Here is a 20234-nt window from a genome sequence, read left to right as displayed (position 1 = left end):
TTAGCTGCCATGTAGTTAACTACTCTAAAACTATTTTCATAGCACCAGATGTGACATTGGTTAAATGGATGTTGGCTTAATATCTGCTGATTCTTAAAAGCCAGGGCATCATGACAAGATTTATCTCTAAAACACACCAATGCCGCTTGGAATTTAAGTGGCATCATTTCTCCTCACGCATGGTAATTTACAGGTTTTTTCAAATGTGCTGGAAACTTGTACATGTTTCCGTAGTTGATGCTGCAGTGCTGAGATTAAGAGTTACTGTAAAAAGAGAATTTAAGACGGGAAAAAAAATGAGAACATTTTCTTTCAAAATGTACAAAATGACAGGCAAGCATTATTCCCACCACAAATACTTCAGGAATGAAAAGCTGTGTGAAAGAACTGATTGGACTGATGATGATTTCTACATTATCAATAACTATATATACACATATATATTATATATATATATATGTATATATTATATGTGTATATATATATATTATGTGGCTAGATCCTATCAACATCAAAGAAAATAAATACTATCTTATCATACCTCTAACAGACATAAGGTGGTGCTACTTCATTTTAACTTTTCAGGATCACCTTGCAGTACTTTACGTAAAATAAGTAAATCTAAAGGACTGTGCCATATTTTATCTATTTAATTTGAATTTTCAACTGCTTCCAGTATTTGTAACATTCCTTTCCTACGTGTCTGTCCTTCCCCACTTAGATTGTGAACCCCATGAGGTGTAGGGACTGCCTGACTTGTTATCTTTTATCTATAATAATGGCATTTAATAATAATAGTAATAATGGCATTTATTAAGCGCTTACTATGTGCAAAGCACTGTTCTAAGCGCTGGGGAAGTTACAAGGTGATCAGGTTGTCCCACGGGGGGCTCACAGCCTTACTCCCCATTTTACAGATGAGGTAACTGGGGCACAGAGAAGTGACCTGCCCAAAGTCACACAGCTGACAAGTGCGGAGCCGGGATTTGAACCCATGACCTCAGACTCCAAAGCCCGGGCTCTTTCCACTGAGCCACGCTGCTTCTAAATTATTAAGTGCTTACTATGTGCAAGCCACTTTTCTAATCTACCTTTCATTCATTCATTCAATCCTGTTTACCGAGCGCTTACTGTGTGCAGAGCAATCAATCAATCGTATTTTTTGAGCGCTTACTGTGTGCAGAGCACTGTACTAAGCGCTTGGGAAGTACAAGTTGGCAACATATAGAGACGGTCCCTACCCAACAGTGGGCTTACAGTCTAGAGGGCTTACATATTTATTACTCTGTTTATTTATTTATTTATTTATTTTACTTGTACATTTCTATCCTACTTATTTTATTTTGTTGGTATGTTTGGTTCTGTTCTCTGTCTCCCCCTTTTAGACTGTGAGCCCACTATCGGGTAGGGACTGTCTCTATGTGATGCCAATTTGTACTTCCCAAGCGCTTAGTACAGTGCTCTGCACATAGTAAGCGCTCAATAAATACGATTGATTGATTGATTGATTGATAGAGGGACTCACAGTCTAGAGGGATTACTAAGCACTTGGAAAGTACAATACGGCAACAGAGACAATCCCTACTCAACAACGGGCTCACAGTCTAGATGGGGGAGACAGACAACAAAATAAAACAAGTTTTGTTTACCTCAGAGTTTAGCACCACGTTCAGCACACAGTGCTTAAGAAACACCATAATAAATTGATGACATATACCGAATAGCTACCAAACTGACCTTAGTCAAAGCTCACAGTCCTGAAAGGCATGCAACACTGGAAAGTACAAAAGGAACTAATTAAAAGTCTCAGACCTTACTTAATCACATTTCTATGCACTAATGAGAATGCATTTTACTTGAAACCCTGTCACTTTTTTTTGCTGGAACAGAACTTTGGAGCAACTATTGGAATTTTAGATGGCTACCTCTGGTAATCAATCAATCAATCGCATTTATTGAGCGCTTACTGTGTGCAGAGCACGGTACTAAGCGCTTGGGAAGTACAAGTTGGCCACATATATATATGTATATGTACCTGTATATATGTATATATGTTTGTACATATTTATTACTCTATTTATTTATTTATTTTATTTGTACATATCTATTCTATTTATTTTATTTTGTTAGTATGTTTGGTTTTGTTCTGTCTCCCCCTTTTAGACTGTGAGCCCACTGTTGGGTACGGACTGTCTCTATATGTTGCCAATTTGTACTTCCCAAGCGCTTAGTACAGTGCTCTGCACATAGTAAGCACTCAATAAATACGATTGATGATGATGATGATGATGATGATATAGAGACGGTCCCTACCCAACAGTGGATGATGTCTAATGGCTTTAATATTACCCAAGTTAAAGAGCATTTAGCAAGAGTTTACTATTGAATTTTTTGAAAGTTTCAAAAATCTGAGTTGAACTTGAATCTTTTCCTAAAATGTCACATTATAGGAAAGACGTAGTTAATGATGATGACTAATGAGGAGACAGGTGTATGATTTATAATATGTTACCCCTTCGTGTGAGGAGCTCTGCAACAAGAAGCAGCGTGGCCGAATGGATAGAGCCCAAGCCTTGGAGACAGAAGGCCCTGGGTTCTCGTCTCCGCGCTGCCAACTGCTTGCTGTGTGATCTTGGGCAAGTTATTTCACTTTTCTGGGCCTCAGTTTACCTCATCTGTAAAATGGGGGTTAAAAGTCTGAGCCCTATGGGGGGGACTGTGTCCAACCTTATTAACCTGTATCGATCCTGGGGCTTAGAACAGGGCTTGGCACATCAATCAATCAATCAATTGTATTTATTGAGCGCTTACTGTGTGCAGAGCACTGTACTAAGCACTTGGGAAGTACAAGTTGGCAGTAAAAGTACAAGTTGGCAAAGAAAAGTGGAATAACTCTCCCAAATCTGAATTCTGAAGGCTCAAAATAGATATGCAGCCTAATTTTGAAGGGCTGGAAGAGTGATTACATTAAAATAAGAAATCTTAAAACTTACATAGGTACAAATATTACAAATAATCTAAATAAGTACACTTCATTTATGATTTAATTCCAACCAATAATATAATACATTTACCCTGGAGGTGTGGCCTTGAAAACCCTCAAAATCCAAATTTAGGAACAATCAGGACAATGCACTCCACTAAATTTTTCAAGACAGGCCTTCTAAAAGCCTTTCAAATACTAGAACACAAAATTCGAATATGCTTTAAAATTAAGCAACGAAGCTCTGATGCTAGAGAGAGTCTAAATTATTACTTTTCTAGTTACCGATGAGCTTGAAAACATTTTCCATCAATCCAAATATCAATATCAGGGCAGCAGCAGTTCTGGTAAAGTCTCAGTAAATCCTCTCCTAATTCAGAAGCAGGTTCCAGTTCGGAATTATCTTACATAAGCGCTTACATAGTAAGCGCTTAACTAATACCATAATTATTATTATTGTTAGCGTGGTGCTGGGCACATAGTAGACACTCAGTGAATGCTACTGTTGAGTTGACTGGCTAGCATCAGCATTGCGTCTCGCAGTAAGTGCGATACGGCGCGCGTACCGAAAGCCGGCAGCTTCTGAGACATAACGAGATTCCAGATCTGGAGTGAGAGTTCATAAAAGGAGGAAAGCGAAGGAACCGGAATAGGAAACGGGAAATGAGGGAAGAAATGTAGAGCAGTTCAGAGTTATGGAGCGTTTTCGGAGCTTACGTGAGAAATCTCCTAGGGCAGAAGAAATGATAGCCCATTAAATTCTCTGAAGTCAGTAATGCTTTCGTTTAGTTTTAATTCACGTTTATGAGGTTGGAGCGTGAGGACTGAGGTTCTGAAGTTAAAATATAATAGGTGTGATTAATAGACATATGTCACGCTCACTTCTGAGATGGTGATCCATGCAAAATTCTCTTTTGGCGCTAAGAAGACTTTTGCCCGACAAAGATCCCATAATTTTAGGGTAACTGGACAAGCCTATCATCCAAATGCTACTTATTTTTATGTTTCCTCCGGCTACAATTCTGCCTGTTTTCTCATTACAACAAGGAAAATTTGAGTGATTCCTTAGCGCTGTTTTTATCAGCACTTCATTTGGTTGTGAAAAATCGCGGGGTTCCAAGGGTGTTCTCTGAACATTCGGTGTTATGTCTGGACGTACTGGACATGCACAAATTGCTTGGGGGTGGTATGGATTCCTAAATGGACTGCAAAAAATTCCTTGGAGAAGATGTTTTAAAATTTTAATATAGAACAAATGTCACAGTCTAGCCATTTAAAGATATAAGGGACTTCGGAGTTCAATAACAAATACAGAGTTGTTATTTGAAAGCAAAATGTAGCCCCAGAGAACAATCAGTTCAGTTTTCGAACAGCAGTTAGAGTATGTGGTCATAACCATTTTTCCCCCTTTTACAGAGGTCTCAAGGTGCACATTTTTAATGTTTCCTAGCAGTTTCCAGTTAATGTTTTATATTTCGGTGGCTATTATTTCTGTTGAAAGAAAACTAGTAAAGGTTGAGTCAAGAAAGGGAAAACAAAGAGAAAAGATCAATATTAACACTCTACAAATATTGACTTAGCAAAGTGATTTTGTTGTCTTTCTCCCAAAGGAATTGATGCCGAATGAGTGATTTATTTAGAAGAAAACACCCAGAGAAAATATTGGATGCTAAAAATCAGTATTTTCAGGTCAAAGTGTCTATTTACAAATTCACGCCACTAAATTAAACCCTGAGCAGGTACATTCCTCTCAGCTAAAAATGAGCAATTTCTCTTCTTAAAACTGAAGAAAAAAATGTTTTACACTCAAGATCTTTCATTTTCCTTTGGGAAATCGCGACGGATGAAATGGCAAACTTCGCTGTCCCACTACAACGCTGCAAAGTATTAAAGAAATGTAACCAACACAAAATTTGGGGGGGAAAAAAAAGTTTTGCTTCTGATTTAAAATACGGAATGTAAATACTAGGAAGGAACAAGCAAGCGGGGAAGCTCTGAGAATATTTTAAACATTTCAACCAGGGGAGTACCTTTAAGGAGTTGGGCTCCGTAAGTTTGGAGTTTTTAGTGCTGTTGGCACCCATACTGATTGAGCAAGAAACAGATGCTTTGAACTTCCGAGCTGATGATGGTCGAGAAGAAGTCTGGTTGTCACCTGAAACATATGACCGGGACTCTGGTCTCTTTCCACTTTTCACACATCATTACTAAATGAGGACGACCAACAAAAAACACTTACCTCTAATCAAAAAGTTAAATTATAAGTTTCCCTCTATCTTCTCCTCCCTGTGGCTACTGAAAAGTAAGGCCATTACCTGGGGGCAATTATTTGAGGTTTTCCCAGCCAAGCAACCTGGATGGCCCCAAATTCCAGCAGATGTTAAACAACCATCTGTTTCATGAGGGCTGTTACGACACACCATGTCTAAGTCCTACATCGAGCAATTCTAATCTTGGAGAAAATATAATAAAAGCAAGGATCTGTAATAATCTGTATTCTGTAATCTGTAATCTGTATGTGCTTTGCACATAGTAAGCGCTTAATACATGCCATTATTATTATTATTATTAATAAAAATGGGACAATCAACTATGGGTTGTGAGAATTGGTTACAAAGAAAACCACTGCACGGATTTGGTGTTGGACTCTTGATTTTTTTTTAATTGTATTTGTTAAGTCTTACTATGTGCCTGGCATTATACCAAGTGCTGGGGTAGATACAAGCTAATCAGGTTGGACATAGTCCCTGTCCCACATGGGGCTCACAGGCTTAATCCCCATTTTACAGATGAGGGAACTGAGATAAAGAAATGTGAAGTGACCTGCCCAAGGTCACACACAGCAGACAAGTGGCAGAGCCGGGATTAGAACCCAGGTCCTTTTAACTACCTGGCCCGTGAGCTATTCACTAAGCAACGCTGCTTCCTCAGTTCCCTCATCTGCAAAATGGGGATTAAGGCTGTGAGCCCCATGTGAGACACGGACTGTGTCCAACGTGATTTAACTTGTATCTACCCCGGTGCTTAGTACAGTGCCTGGCACGTAGTAATGCTTAATAAATACCATTTCAAACAAATGGAAGGGGAAAAAATGCATCGGAAATTCCTAGCCTGAAAAACAAATTCCATACCTCTGTTCGGTGGAATGCCGTGTTCGTTTTTTGATGGGATCCTTGGTGACGGCTTTGGTATCGGAGTTAGGCCCCGTTCGGGAGAGCCTTCGACGTGACTTCCAAACTGCTGGCGCCTCAGTTTACTTTCAACTTCGAGCTTTTCCAGGGCAGTCTGGAGACACTGTTCATTGGTTGCCATGTATAATTTACAAAACTGGAGAAAATAAAAATGTAATATAGTGGGTGAAACATTCAATCATACACTTTAGGGAGGGGTGGAAAAGCCCATTAGTAGGCAAGGGATAGACTGATAGGTAAAATATATTTTCTTTAGAACTGAGTTACTCATTTTATTTCCTGGAATCGTATTGACCACTCTCAAGTGACCTAGTGAAATGTAACCATGATTCAGTGAGGAGGTCACTCGGTGAAAATAAAATGTGCAACACCCCAAGAGGTGATTTATTGTTATTTTTTTAAAAAACAAGGCATAAATAGACTAGGGTTCTTTTCTAAATAATTTTTTTTTCTGCAAAGCTGCATTTCTGAACAAGAGCTTTTGTGGTGATTTTTAAAACAGCTTCACAGCCTCCAGAACCAAACCTGGCATTACAGAAGGATGTGGTTTGAAATGATTTACAACTAAGGATACTGTGTGCCTTGAATACATTCCACACACCCTTATAAGAGCAGTCTGTACCTTTCATCTCACCAGCCCAAAATTAAGCCAACATGATCCTGATACGTACCTTGTTGTAGTCAAATTTGCCATCGCTGTTAACATCAGTCAAATTTATCACGCTATCCAATTCCTTCCGAGTCATCTTCTCACCTCTCTGTGAAAACATGTGGATTTCAAAATACAGGTGGACCCGCATACCCTATCTACTTTATCGACAATATTCAAGGGGCTGGTTGAAGTATACTGAAAATCGTTTTAAAACAGGATTCACAGTCTTAATCCCCATTTTGCAGACGAGGTAACTGAGGCCCAGAGAAGTGAAGTGACTTGCCCAAAGTCACACAGCTGACAAGTGGCGGAGCCGGGATTTGAACCCATGACTTCTGACTCCAAAGCCTGTGCTCTTTCCACTGAGCCACGCTGCTTACAATGGTAGTTGTCGATTTCCTATTTACTTTTCCAGGTTTTTCTGGGGCAAGGGGTTACTTTGGGTATATTTTCCCCCAAACATACAATGGCAAAATAGTTTCCCATGCCTTACCGTTGAAAGAACTTCATAAAGATCAGTGTGCAAGATGTAGCCATCATCACTTGTATCTACTTTCTGAAATGCTCTTAGAAGCTCCGCTTTTGAAGTTGGTTTTTCCTTCTTTAGGATGGCACAAAAGTCATCAAAATTCAGTTTGGCTGTTTGGGGAGTCCAATACTTACTAATGATTTTTTGAGATGGATTTCTTCCTGCTTGTTGAAGAGCTGTTCAATACAACAAAACATTATTAACACTAATAACACTGAGGTAGGCTTTGAATGTTCCGTTCAGTTTTCTCAAAAACCCTAGATTAATCCTTTATGAAAACACATAAAATGCATTAGGCTGACTAGATCTTTATCGCTAACAAGTTAATATTATTATAGACAGGCATATTTAATACTTATAAAGCTACATATGACCAAGAGAAATATTCCTTAGTAGAACTGTTGGATTTTTAAAAAGAAACTAATATCCCACATGCCTAATTTTCAGGTAGGCAATCCCACTCAATTATCGCTAAAGAATGGGTGTCCAAAAAGCATGAAGTGTATTTATTCTACTTCTGTGATAATGTATCAAAAATCTTATATTAGTTAATTCCATTGTAAATTCAATGGGATCTCACAGGAATACAGTTCTAGAAGTATTCTTCTAGTTAAAACCATCAGAAACATACCCACAGATGATAAGGCAGGGATATAGAACAGAATCCATTTAATGCACACTTTGCACGGAGGAAATTTTTAGATTAAGAGGTCACAGAGTTAAAAAGTTCTTAAAAGATACTCCCGTAAAGGATGGATAAGTGTAGGCAAGCAAAAATTCCTGAGGATTGGTGATGGACCATTCATTCACGGAAGCAGTGTGGTTTAGTGGAAAGAGCCCGGGCTTTGGAGGAGTCAGAGGTCATGGGTTCAAATCCCGGCTCCGCCACATGTCTGCTGTGTGACCTTGGGCAAGTCACTTAACTTCTCTGAGCCTCAGTTACCTCATCTGTAAAATGGGGATTAAGACTGTGAGCCCCATGGGGGACAACCTGATTAACTTGTATCTACCCCGGCGCTTAGCACAGTGCTTGGCAGATAGTAAAGTGCTTAATAAGTACCCTAATTATTATTATCTAGGGTTTGGAATGTAAGCGCCTTTTGGACAGGAAATACGTTTTTTGCTTCCGATGTATTTCTCCCACAATTTGTACAGTGCAATACCTGCAGTGAGTGCTCAGTAAATACCATTTTTACTATTACACCTGCTGGGAGGCATTAAAATGAGTGTAATCAATCAACCCATCAATCAGTGATGTTCAATAAGTGCTTACTGAACAGTGCTTTGCACATAGTAAGCGCTTAACAAATGCCATCATTATTATTATTATTATTATTATTATTATTAACTAGTACTAGTCTAAGAGCTTGGGAAAGTACAGTACAATATAGTTGGTAGATGTGATCCCCGCCCACAGGGAGTTTACAACCTCCAGCTTACTGGAGTGAAAACTGTTGGCAGATTGTCGATCCCACCTCTACTGGGTTACTTTTTAATTCCATGTTTTGAAATTAATTTGAGACCATTAGTTATTCAATAACCATGAATGAAGAGCACAACTATTTTTTACCTAGGCAAAGTTGATCCCTTGAAATGATGCTTTCTAAACTGCTTTTGAAAACAGACAGGTAGGCAGCTCTACAATTCAGATAAAATGCTGCTTCTTCGGGGTGGTGGGATTTCTTCGTTCGAGAACATTCCCAAAGGGGGGATTTCTGACTGGAGTAAGATGCGTTACTTTCCGGACTGCTGGCCATTCTACAAAAAACACAGGAATAATTCTGACCGTTTTCAACATGATTATATCCATTTCTTTTTCATCTCCCCTTCTTGCTTGAAAGGAAGAAAGGCCAATAGCCAACACCCCTATTTAAATGCCAAGAAAGCAATTCCCAACAAGGCAAGTTTTCAAGAAAAGCACAGCATATTCAAGCATCACGCCAAACCCCTCAAAAGCAAGCTCTCAGCTAATCTGTAACTGCACTTTTAATTTCTTCCTAAAAATATGGGCTCCTGAATTACTGAATTACTCCTGAATTTTTAGACTGTGAGCCCACTGTTGGGTAGGGACTGTCTCTATATGTTGCCAACTTGTACTTCCCAAGCGCTTAGTACAGTGCTCTGCACATAGTAAGCGCTCAATAAATACGATTGATGATGAATTACGTGACAACCATGTAACCGCATGACATGGGAGGATCAGAGAATCATAGTCTTTAAAATGGGCGAGAGAGGAGGGAAAAAAAATGAACCACGCTCTTCCTTTATTCTCTCCAGTCTGTCCTCTGTTCCTCCCTGTCATATTTTCTTTTTCCCCAAGTTTAAAAAGTATACATTTGGAGCCAGAGAAAAGAGAAAGGAGACAGGAGAGAGATGAGACAAAGAGAGGAGAGTAGGAGTGGGAAAACAGGGAGGGAGGAAGAAAGGAAGAAGGAGAAAGGGAGAGGGACGGAGAGAGGAGAAGGAGAAAGGGAAAGCATGAATTTTCCCTAAGAGTCTGAAGATGACATTTTTGAAAGTGAGATTGTTTCACAATAATACCCATAGATGATCATCACCTATTTATTGAGTGCTTGCTGTATGCAGAGCACTGTACTAAGCGCTTGGGAGACCACAACACAACAGAGTCGGTAGACAGGTTCCCTGGGCACAATGAGCTTATCTTGTATGTTTATTTATTTATTTTACTTGTACATATCTATTCTATTTATTTTATTTTGTTAATATGTTTGGTTTTGTTCTCTGTCTCCCCCTTCCAGACTGTGAGCCCACTGTTGGGAAGGGACCGTCTCTATATGTTGCCGACTTGTACTTCCCAAGCGCTTAGTACAGTGCTCTGCAAACAGTAGGCGCTCAAAAAATACGATTGATTGATTGACTGTATATATTCTAGCACTTGGCACATTGTGAACACTGTGAGCCCAATGTTGGGTAGGGACTGTCTCTATATGTTGCCAATTTGTACTTCCCAAGCACTTAGTACAGTGCTCTGCACATAGTAAGCGCTCAATAAATACGATTGATGATGACGATGATGATGAATAACATTATTAATAATAGACAATGAACAGCGTATTGAAACAAAGAAATGAGAAAATTCTTGACATTTTTAACAGCAGGTTAACAGAACATTAGTAAGAATGTCAGACTCTACAAGTTTTGTGTTCTAAATGAGAAATGAGAATTTTAGTTTTCTCCTCTAGACTGTAAACTCTCTGTGGGTGGGGAACTCTGTTATATTGTACTCGCTCAGGAGCTTAGTACAGTGCTCTGCACACCATTACTACTTAATAAATACAATTGATTGTTTGATCAGCCCCAACCAGAATTGCCTTTAAGCGTGGCTTAGTGGCGATGGGAGTCAGAGGACGTGAGTTCTAATCCCGACTCCGTCACTTGTCTGCTGTGTGACCTCGGGCAAGCCACTTAACTTCTTTGTGCCTCAGTTACCTCATCTGTAAAATGGGGATTAAGATTGTGAGCCGCACGGGGGCCAAACCGATTACCCTCGTCTCTACCCTGGTGCTTAGAAAAGTGCTTGGCACATAGTAAGCGTTCAACAAATACCATCATTATTATTATTGTTGCTATTATATGATGGAGCAAACGAATCATCACTCAAAGCCAGATATTTGCTCCTTGCAAAAGTCGGTAAACTTGAGCAGCGACGCTGTTCATAATCAGCCCTGATTAGGGGTACTAAGAAGGGCTCCACGCCGGGACGCTAAATCGTATTGTTCAGTCAATCGTATTTATTAAACGCTACCTCTGTGCAGAGCCCTGTACTAAGCGCTTGTGCAGTTGCTCGAAGAGTTCCCCGCGCTATTTTACCCTACTCTGATTTTTGAAAATAGATCCCAGTCCGAATAAATGGAATATTTCCCGTTCGACTACAAGACGGCACGGGGAGAGAGGTCCCCTTCAGGACTCACTGGAGTCTTTCTCAGGAGGCCTAAATCACTCGCACCTTCTTGAATTATATAGCTCTTTTACACATGGGAAAGAAAGATAATATCGCTCCTCATGGGTGAAGTGCCCTATTTATAATACCCAGGCCGCTTTCCTGACACTTTCATATTACACCAGATTTGGAAGGACCCCAGCGGGATGCGGTGTCGCAGTCTGGTTGCTGCAAATCGGTGTCACTATAATTAAGCAAAAATGTTTTCAGCACACGCGCTCCCGCGCTCACCAACGTGGTGGGGTGGGGAACGAACCTAGAACCTACCCTGAGGGAAAAAGGGAAAATTAGGGTCGCTGATGGGAACTCCTTTTTATCAACCGTATTTTAGAAATCGTCCTTTTTAGAAAACAAGAGACTTTCTAAGGTTCCTCCTCAAACCGACTCCTTCCCACTCGCTTAGCCCCAGGCCTTTTGGCCCCATGAGATTCCTGAGGCTCCACCAGAATTGATGGAAACGACGCATTAAGATGGAAAACATCATAAACCTGCAGCCCCTCTATCCCCTCTCCTTCCCCAGCCCCTACTCTTTTTAGGGCTAAATACCTCTCCCCAGCCTAGGAACGGGCCTCCTTCCGTGTAAAATCGCAACGGCGGCAATATAACAAAATTCTGCTTTTCTGGAGACGAGAGTGTGGATCATTAAAAAAATAATGATAAGGGCAATAAAGTCCATCCCCCTAGGCTGAAAACCTTCATTTCAAATTCTAGCTTGGACCAACGCCCTGGGGAAAACCTAATAAAATGGTCATTCATTCATTCAATTGTATTTATTGAGTGCTTACTGTGTGAGGAGCACTGTACTAAGCGCTTGGAAAGTCCAATTCGGCAACAGATAGAGACGGTCCCTACCCAACAACGGGCTCACGGTCTAGAAGGGGGAGACGGACAACAAAGCAAAACAATTAGACAGGCGTCGATACCATCAAAACAGATAAATAGAATTATAGCTATACACACATCATTAATAAAATAGAGTAATAAATATGTACAAATATACACAAGTGCTGTGGGGAGGGGAGCGTGTCAATCGTAACCTAATTAGCTTGTATCTACCCCCCGTGTTTAAGTACAGCGTCTAGCACTTAGTAAGCACTTAACGAATACCACGGTTATCGGCTCCGCCAATTGTCAGCTGCGTGACTTTGGGCAAGTCACTTCACTTCTCTGGGCCTCGGTTCCCTCGTCTGTAAAATGGGGATGAAGACTGTGGGCCCCCCGTGGGACAACCTTGTATTACTCTATTTTATTTGTACATATTTATTCTATTTATTTTATTTTGTTAATCTGTTTTGTTTTGTTGTCTGTTTCCCCCTTCTAGACCGTGAGCCCGCTGTTGGGTAGGGACCGTCTCTAGATGTTGCCGACTTGGACATCCCAAGCGCTTAGTACAGTGCTCTGCACACAGTAAGCGCTCAATAAATACGATTGAATGAATGAACCTTGTAACATCCCCAGCGCTTGGAACAGTGCTTTGCACATAGTAAGCGCTTAATCAATCAATCAATCAATTGTATTTATTGAGCGCTTACTGTGTGCAGAGCACTGTACTAAGCGCTTGGGAAGTACAAGTTGGCAACATATAGAGACAGTCCCTACCCAACAGTGGGCTCACAGTCTAAATGCCATCATTATCATTATTTATTGAGCGATTACTGTGTAGAGAGCACTGTACTTAGTACAGTGCCTGGCCCAGAGTTAATGCCTAATGAATACTACAATTATTATTTATTGAGAGCTTAACGGGTGCACAGCACTATACTATGCATTTCGGAGAGTATAACATCACAATATAAAAGGCACATTCCCAGTCTTCAACGAGCTTACTGTTATTCCTTCAATCGTATTTACTGAGTGCTTGCTAAGTGCAGAGCACTGTACTAAGCGCTTGGGAGAGTACAATTCAACGATAAGCACATGCCCTGCCCACAGAGAGCTTAGAGTCTCCAGTCTCCCCTTCCACCCAAGAGAATAACAAGTTGAAGGGGCACCCAAAGCGGCGTTGCAACCGCCCGGGCCCCCAGTTGTTCACTTGACCTGTTTTAATCAATCAACAAATCAGTGGTATTTATCGAGCACTGATTATGTGCAGAATAATAATAACAATAATAATAATAATAATGATGGCATTTGTTAAGCGCTTACTATGTGCAAAGCATTGTTCTAACTGCTTGGGGGGATACAAGGTAATCAGGTTGTCCCGTGCGGGGCTCACAGTCTTCATCCCCATTTTACAGATGAGGGAACTGAGGCACAGAGAAGTGAAGTGACTTGCCCAAAGTCACACAGCTGACAAGTGGTGGTGTCGGGATTAGAACCCATGACCTCTGCCTGCCAAGCCCGGGTTCTTTCCACTGAGCGCTCTGCACACAATAACCGCTCAATAAAAGCGACTGAATGAATGAACGAATTAAGAAATGCTAGTATTATTATCTGTTGCCCAACTTGTACTTCCCAAGCGCTCAGTAAGGTACTTCGAATAATAATAATAATAATAATAATGGCATTTGTTAAGTGCTTCCCATGTGCCCAGCACAGTAAGTGATCAGTAAATACGACTGAATGAATGAATGAATGAATGAACGAATTAAGAAATGCCATTATTATTATTATCTGTTGCCCAACTTGTACTTCCCAAGCGCTCAGCAAGGTACTTCGAATAATAATAATAATAATAATAATAATGGCATTTGTTAAGTGCTTACTATGTGCCAAGCACAGTAAGTGCTCAGTAAATACGATAGATGAATGAATGAATGAATGAACAAATTAAGAAATGCCATTATTATTCATTCAGTCAGTCAGTCGTATTTATTGAGCGCTTACTGTGTGCAGAGCACTGTACTAAGCATTATTATTATTATCTGTTGCCCAACTTGTACTTCCCAAGCGTTCAGTAAGGTACTTCGAATAATAATAATAATAATAATAATATTGCCAACTTGGACTTCCCAAGCGCTTAGTACAGTGCTCTCCACACAGTAAGTGCTCAAAAAATGCGACTGAATGAATGAATGAATAATAATGGCATTTAAGTGCTTACTATGTGCCAAGCACAGTAAGTGCTCAGTAAATACGATTGAATGAATGAATGAATGAACGAATTAAGAAATGCCATTATGATTATGATCTGTTGCCCAACTATGTGCCAAGCTCAGTAAGTGCTCAGTAAATACGAATGAATGAAGAAATGCCATTATGATTATTATCTGTTGCCCAACTATGTGCCAAGCACAGTAAGTGCTCAGTAAATACGAATGAATGAATGAGCGAATTAAGAAATGCCATTTTGATTATCTGTTGCCCAACTATGTGCCAAGCACAGTAAGTGCTCAGTAAATACGAATGAATGAATGAGTGAATGAATGAATAAATTAAGAAATGCCATTATGATTATGATCTGTTGCCCAACTATGTGCCAAGCACAGTAAGTGCTCAGTAAATATGAATGAATGAATGAACGAATTAAGAAATGCCATTATGATTATTATCTGTTGCCCAACTATGTGCCAAGCACAGTAAGTGCTCAGTAAATACGAATGAATGAATGAACAAATTAAGAAACGCCATTATGATTATGACCTGTTGCCCAACTATGTGCCAAGCACAGTAAGTGCTCAGGAAATACGAATGAATGAATGAATGAATGAATGAATGAGTGAATGAATGAATGAACGAATTAAGAAATGCCATGATGATTATGATCTGTTGCCCAACTATGTGCCAAGCACAGTAAGTGCTCAGTAAATATGAATGAATGAACAAATTAAGAAATGCCATTATGATTATCTGTTGCCCAACTATGTGCCAAGCTCAGTAAGTGCTCAGTAAATATGAATGAATGAATGAATGAGTGAATGAATGAACGAATTAAGAAATGCCACTATGATTATGATCTGTTGCCCAACTATGTGCCAAGCACAGTAAGTGCTCAGTAAATATGAATGAATGAACGAATTAAGAAATGCCATTATGATTATTATCTGTTGCCCAACTATGTGCCAAGCACAGTAAGTGCTCAGGAAATATGAATGAATGAATGAATGAGTGAATGAATGAATGAACAAATTAAGAAATGCCATTATGATTATTATCTGTTGCCCAACTATGTGCCAAGCACAGTAAGTGCTCAGTAAATACGAATGAATGAACAAATTAAGAAATGCCATTATGATTATCTGTTGCCCAACTATGTGCCAAGCTCAGTAAGTGCTCAGTAAATATGAATGAATGAATGAGTGAATGAATGAACGAATTAAAAAATGCCACTATGATTATGATCTGTTGCCCAACTATGTGCCAAGCACAGTAAGTGCTCAGTAAATATGAATGAATGAATGAACCAATTAAGAAATGCCATTATGATTGTGATCTGTTGCCCAACTATGTGCCAAGCACAGAAAGTGCCAGTAAATATGAATGAGTGAATGAATGAATGAACGAATTAAGAAATGCCATGATGATTATGATCTGTTGCCCAACTATGTGCCAAGCACAGTAAGTGCTCAGTAAATATGAATGAATGAACAAATTAAGAAATGCCATTATGATTATCTGTTGCCCAACTATGTGCCAAGCCCAGTAAGTGCTCAGTAAATATGAATGAATGAATGAGTGAATGAATGAACGAATTAAGAAATGCCACTATGATTATGATCTGTTGCCCAACTATGTGCCAAGCACAGTAAGTGCTCAGTAAATATGAATGAATGAATGAACCAATTAAGAAATGCCATTATGATTATGATCTGTTGCCCAACTATGTGCCAAGCACAGAAAGTGCCAGTAAATATGAATGAGTGAATGAATGAATGAATTAAGATATGCCATTATGATTATGATCTGTTGCCCAACTATGTGCCAAGCACAGTAAGTGCTCAGTAAATACGAATGAATGAATGAACGAATTAAGAAATGCCATGATGATTATGATCTGTTGCCCAACTATGTGCCAAGCACAGTATCAGTAAATACGAATGAATGAATGACCAAATTAAGAAATGCCATTATGATTATGATCTGTTGCCCAACTATGTGCCAAGCACAGTAAGTGCTCAGTAAATATGGATGAATGAATGAACGAATTAAGAAATGCCATCATGATTATGATCTGTGGCCCAACTGTGTGCCAAGCGCAGTATGTGCTCAGTAAATATGAATGAATGAATGAGTGAATGAATGAATGAACGAATGCATGCCACGTGGCCAGCGCTTCCCAAAGACGGTAATTATGGCTATAATATAGCGGGGTAGGCAGATAAATTGGCGGCCATCGGGAGCTCGGGTCTCCGGCGCGTATTTGTAGGGGTGCCTGTAGCCGATTGGGGGTCGGGGTCGGGCAGATGGCGGCGGATGAAGTCGGGGGTGTCGTCCTACCTCGCCCCTGAGGCCGAAGCGTCGACCGCCGCCATGGCGCGAGCCCCGATTTCCCGCCAACGCCCAGGCCGCGGCGCGCGACCCCCGTTACCCCGGCAACGCCGGCCACCGGAAGTCGGGTCCGGAGTCCCGGCTCTAAACCGTCCGGGCGGGAAACGCGTTCCCCCCATCGTCTTCAGGTTCCCCCCGGCGGATCTCCCGAAAGACGCCGCCAGGCCCGGCGGGGAGGGCGAAGGGAGGAAAGGGAAAGGGGTCGTGGCGGGGAAAATGTGGGGCCGGGGGGCGCCGGGGGGTCCGGGGACCGGGAGAGGGGGGCGGAACGGAAACGGCGCCAGAGAACGCGTTTCCCGCCCGGACGGCTTTGGGCGACGCACCGGCCGGCGGAGGACGGACCGCGAGGGGTGCCATGCCGTACGTTTCGCGTCCTCCTCCCTTCATTCATTCATTCAATCGTATTTATTGGGCGCCTACTGGGTGCGGAGCGCTGGGCTGAGCGCTCCTTCCCGCTCTTTTTGTGATTTTAATCATATTAATAATAATGAGGAGGGTGATTTTTAATTATATTAGTAATGATGAGGAGGATGATGGCGTTTATTAAGCGCTCACTCTGTGCAAAGCGCTGATGGAGCACGCTGCGCCCTACTGTTTGAGCGCCTCCCGGGAGCACGGCACTGTGCTAAGCGCTCGGGAGAGTGCAATGCAATCAGGGGGACTTACTGAGCTCTTTGTGTGCACAGCACTGTGCTAAGCGCTCGGGAGAGTGCAATGCAATCAGGGGGACTTACTGAGCTCTTTTGTGTGCAGAGCACTGTGCTAAGCGCTCGGGAGAGTGCAATGCAATCAGGGGGACTTACTGAGCTCTTTTGTGTGCAGAGCACTGTGCTAAGCGCTCGGGAGAGTGCACTACAATCAGTGTAATAATAATAATAATGGCATTTGTTAAGCGCTTACTACGTGCAAAGCACTGTTCTAAGCGCTGTAATAATAATAATAATAATGGTATTTGTTAAGCGCTTACTATGTGCAAAGCACTGTTCTAAGCGCTGTAATAATAATAATAATAATGGTATTTGTTAAGCGCTTACTATGTGCAAAGCACTGTTCTAATTGCTGTAATAATAATAATAATAATAATGGTATTTGTTAAGCGCTTACTATGTGCCAAGCGCTGTTCTAAGCGCTGTAATAACAATAATAATAATGATGGTATTTGTTAAGCGCTTACTATGTGCCAAGCGCTGTTCTAAGCACTGTAATAACAATAATAATGATGATGGTATTTGTTCAGCGCTTACTATGTGCCAAGCACTGTTCTAAGCGCTGTAATGATAATAATAATGATGGTATTTGTTAAGCGCTTACTATGTGCCAAGGACTGTTCTAAGCGCTGTAATAATAATAATAATGATGATGGTATTTGTTAAGCGCTTACTATGTGCCAAGCACTGTTCTAAGCGCTGTAATAACAATAATAATAATGATGGTATTTGTTAAGCGCTTACTATGTGCCAAGGACTGTTCTAAGCGCTGTAATAACAATAATAATAATGATGGTATTAAGCGCTTAGTATGTGCAAAGCACTGTTCTAAGCGCTGTAATAATAATAATGATGGTATTTGTTAAGCGCTTACTATGTGCCAAGCACTGTTCTTAGCGATGTAATAACAATAATAATGATGATGGTATTTGTTAAGCGCTTACTATGTGCAAAGCACTGTTCTAAGCGCTGTAATAATAATAATAATAATAATGGTATTTTTTAAGCGCTTACTATTTGCAAAGCACTGTTCTAAGCGCTGTAATAACAGCACTTACTATGTGCAAAGCACTGTTCTAAGCGCTGTAATAACAATAATAATGATGATGGTGTTTGTTAAGCGCTTACTGTGTGCCAAGCACTGTTCTAAGCGCTGTAATAACAATAATAATGATGATGGTGTTTGTTAAGCGCTTACTGTGTGCCAAGCACTGTTCTAAGCGCTGTAATAATAATAATAATAATGATGATGGTATTTGTTAAGCGCTTGCTATGTGCCAAGCACTGTTCTAAGCGCTGTAATAATAATAATAATAATGATGATGGTATTTGTTAAGCGCTTGCTATGTGCCAAGCACTGTTCTAAGCGCTGTAATAATAATAATAATAATAATGGTATTTGTTGAGCGCTTACTATGTGCAAAGCACTGTTCTAAGCGCTATAATAATAATAATAATGGTATTTGTTAAGCGCTTACTACGTGCAAAGCACTGTTCTAAGCGCTGTAATAATAATAATAATAATGATGGTATTTGTTAAGCGCTTACTATGTGCCAAGCACTGTTCTAAGCGCTGTAATAATAATAATAAAAATGATGGTATTTGTTAAGCACTTACTATGTGCCAAGGACTGTTATAAGCTCTGTAATAACAATAATAATAATGATGGTATTTGTTAAGCGCTTACTATGTGCAAAGCACTGTTCTAAGCGCTGGGAAGGTTACAAGGGGATCAGGTTGTCCCACGTGGGGCTCACAGTCTTCATCCCCATTTTACAGATGAGGCAACTGAGGCCCAGAGAAGGGAAGTGACTTGCCCAAAGTCACGCAGATGACAGTGGGTGGAGCCGGGATTTGAACCCAGGACCACTGACTCCAAAGCCCGGGCTCCTTCCACTGAGCCACGCTGCTTCTCATATACTTGGACTTAGCTCTGTGCAGAGCACTGTGCTTAAAGCTCGGGAGAGTGCAGTACCATCAGTGGCACTTACTGAGCTCTTTCTGTGCAGAGCACTGTGCTAAGCGCTCGGGAGAGTGCAATGCAATCAGTGGCACTTAATGAGCTCTTTCTGTGCAGAGCACTGTGCTACGCGCTTTGGGGAGTGCAATACATTTAGTGGTACTTACTGAGCTCACTGTGCTAAGCGCTTTGGAGAGTGCAATACAGGCAGGCCTACTTAGTGAGCTCTTTCTGTGCAGAGCACTGTGCTGAGCGCTCGGGAGAGTGCACTACAGGCAGGGCTACTTAGTGAGCTCTTTCTGTGCAGAGCACTGTGCTGAGCGCTCGGGACATTGCACTACAGGCAGGGTTACTTAGTGAGCTCTTTCTGTGCAGAGCACTGTGCTGAGCGCTCGGGAGAGTGTAGTACAGGCAGGGGTACTTAGCTCTTTCTGTGCAGAGCACTGTGCTAAGCGCTCGGGATTGTGCAATACAGGCAAGGGTACTTAGTGACCACTTTCTGTGCAGAGCGCTGTGCTAAGCGCTCGAGAGAGTGCAATACATAAGCGCTTGGGAAGTCCAAGTTGGCAACATCTAGAGACAGTCCCTACCCACCAGTGGGCTCACAGTCTAAAAGGGGGAGACAGAGAACAAAACCAAACATACTAACAAAATAAAATAAATAGAATAGATAGGTACAAGTAAAATAAATAAATAAATAGAGTAAAAAATATGTACAAACATATCCATATATACAGGTGCTGTGGGGAAGGGAAGGAGGTAAGATGGGGGGGATGGAGAGGGGGGCGAGGGGGAGAGGAAGGAAGGGGCTCAGTGTGGGAAT

General features: G+C 41.0%; 1 protein-coding gene across 3 annotated transcripts in view; it reads right to left on the bottom strand.

Moving 5' to 3' along the window:
• EFCAB7 (EF-hand calcium binding domain 7) overlaps nt 1-16761 on the bottom strand; it is a 48641-nt gene extending 31880 nt beyond the window's left edge. For 2 of the 3 annotated variants that reach the window (XM_038752593.1, XM_038752595.1), the window contains exons 1-6: nt 16693-16761; nt 8926-9113; nt 7320-7531; nt 6846-6932; nt 6115-6310; nt 5014-5138 (exon numbers count right to left, since the gene is read on the bottom strand). In XM_038752593.1, coding sequence (XP_038608521.1) covers nt 5014-5138; nt 6115-6310; nt 6846-6932; nt 7320-7531; nt 8926-9113; nt 16693-16727 — 843 coding nt within the window. In that variant the 5' untranslated portion in view covers nt 16728-16761. Of the gene's footprint in view, nt 1-5013; nt 5139-6114; nt 6311-6845; nt 6933-7319; nt 7532-8925; nt 9114-12101; nt 12116-16692 lie in introns of those variants that run through there. The other variant, XM_038752594.1, reaches the window with a different exon arrangement.
• Nucleotides 16762-20234: the final 3473 nt, after the last annotated feature.

The sequence above is a fragment of the Tachyglossus aculeatus genome, chromosome 10, assembly GCF_015852505.1.
Source record: "Tachyglossus aculeatus isolate mTacAcu1 chromosome 10, mTacAcu1.pri, whole genome shotgun sequence".
Lineage (NCBI taxonomy): Eukaryota > Metazoa > Chordata > Mammalia > Monotremata > Tachyglossidae > Tachyglossus > Tachyglossus aculeatus.
Note: the sequence above shows the minus strand (reverse complement) of the source record. Positions and strands in the feature narration are given on the sequence as shown.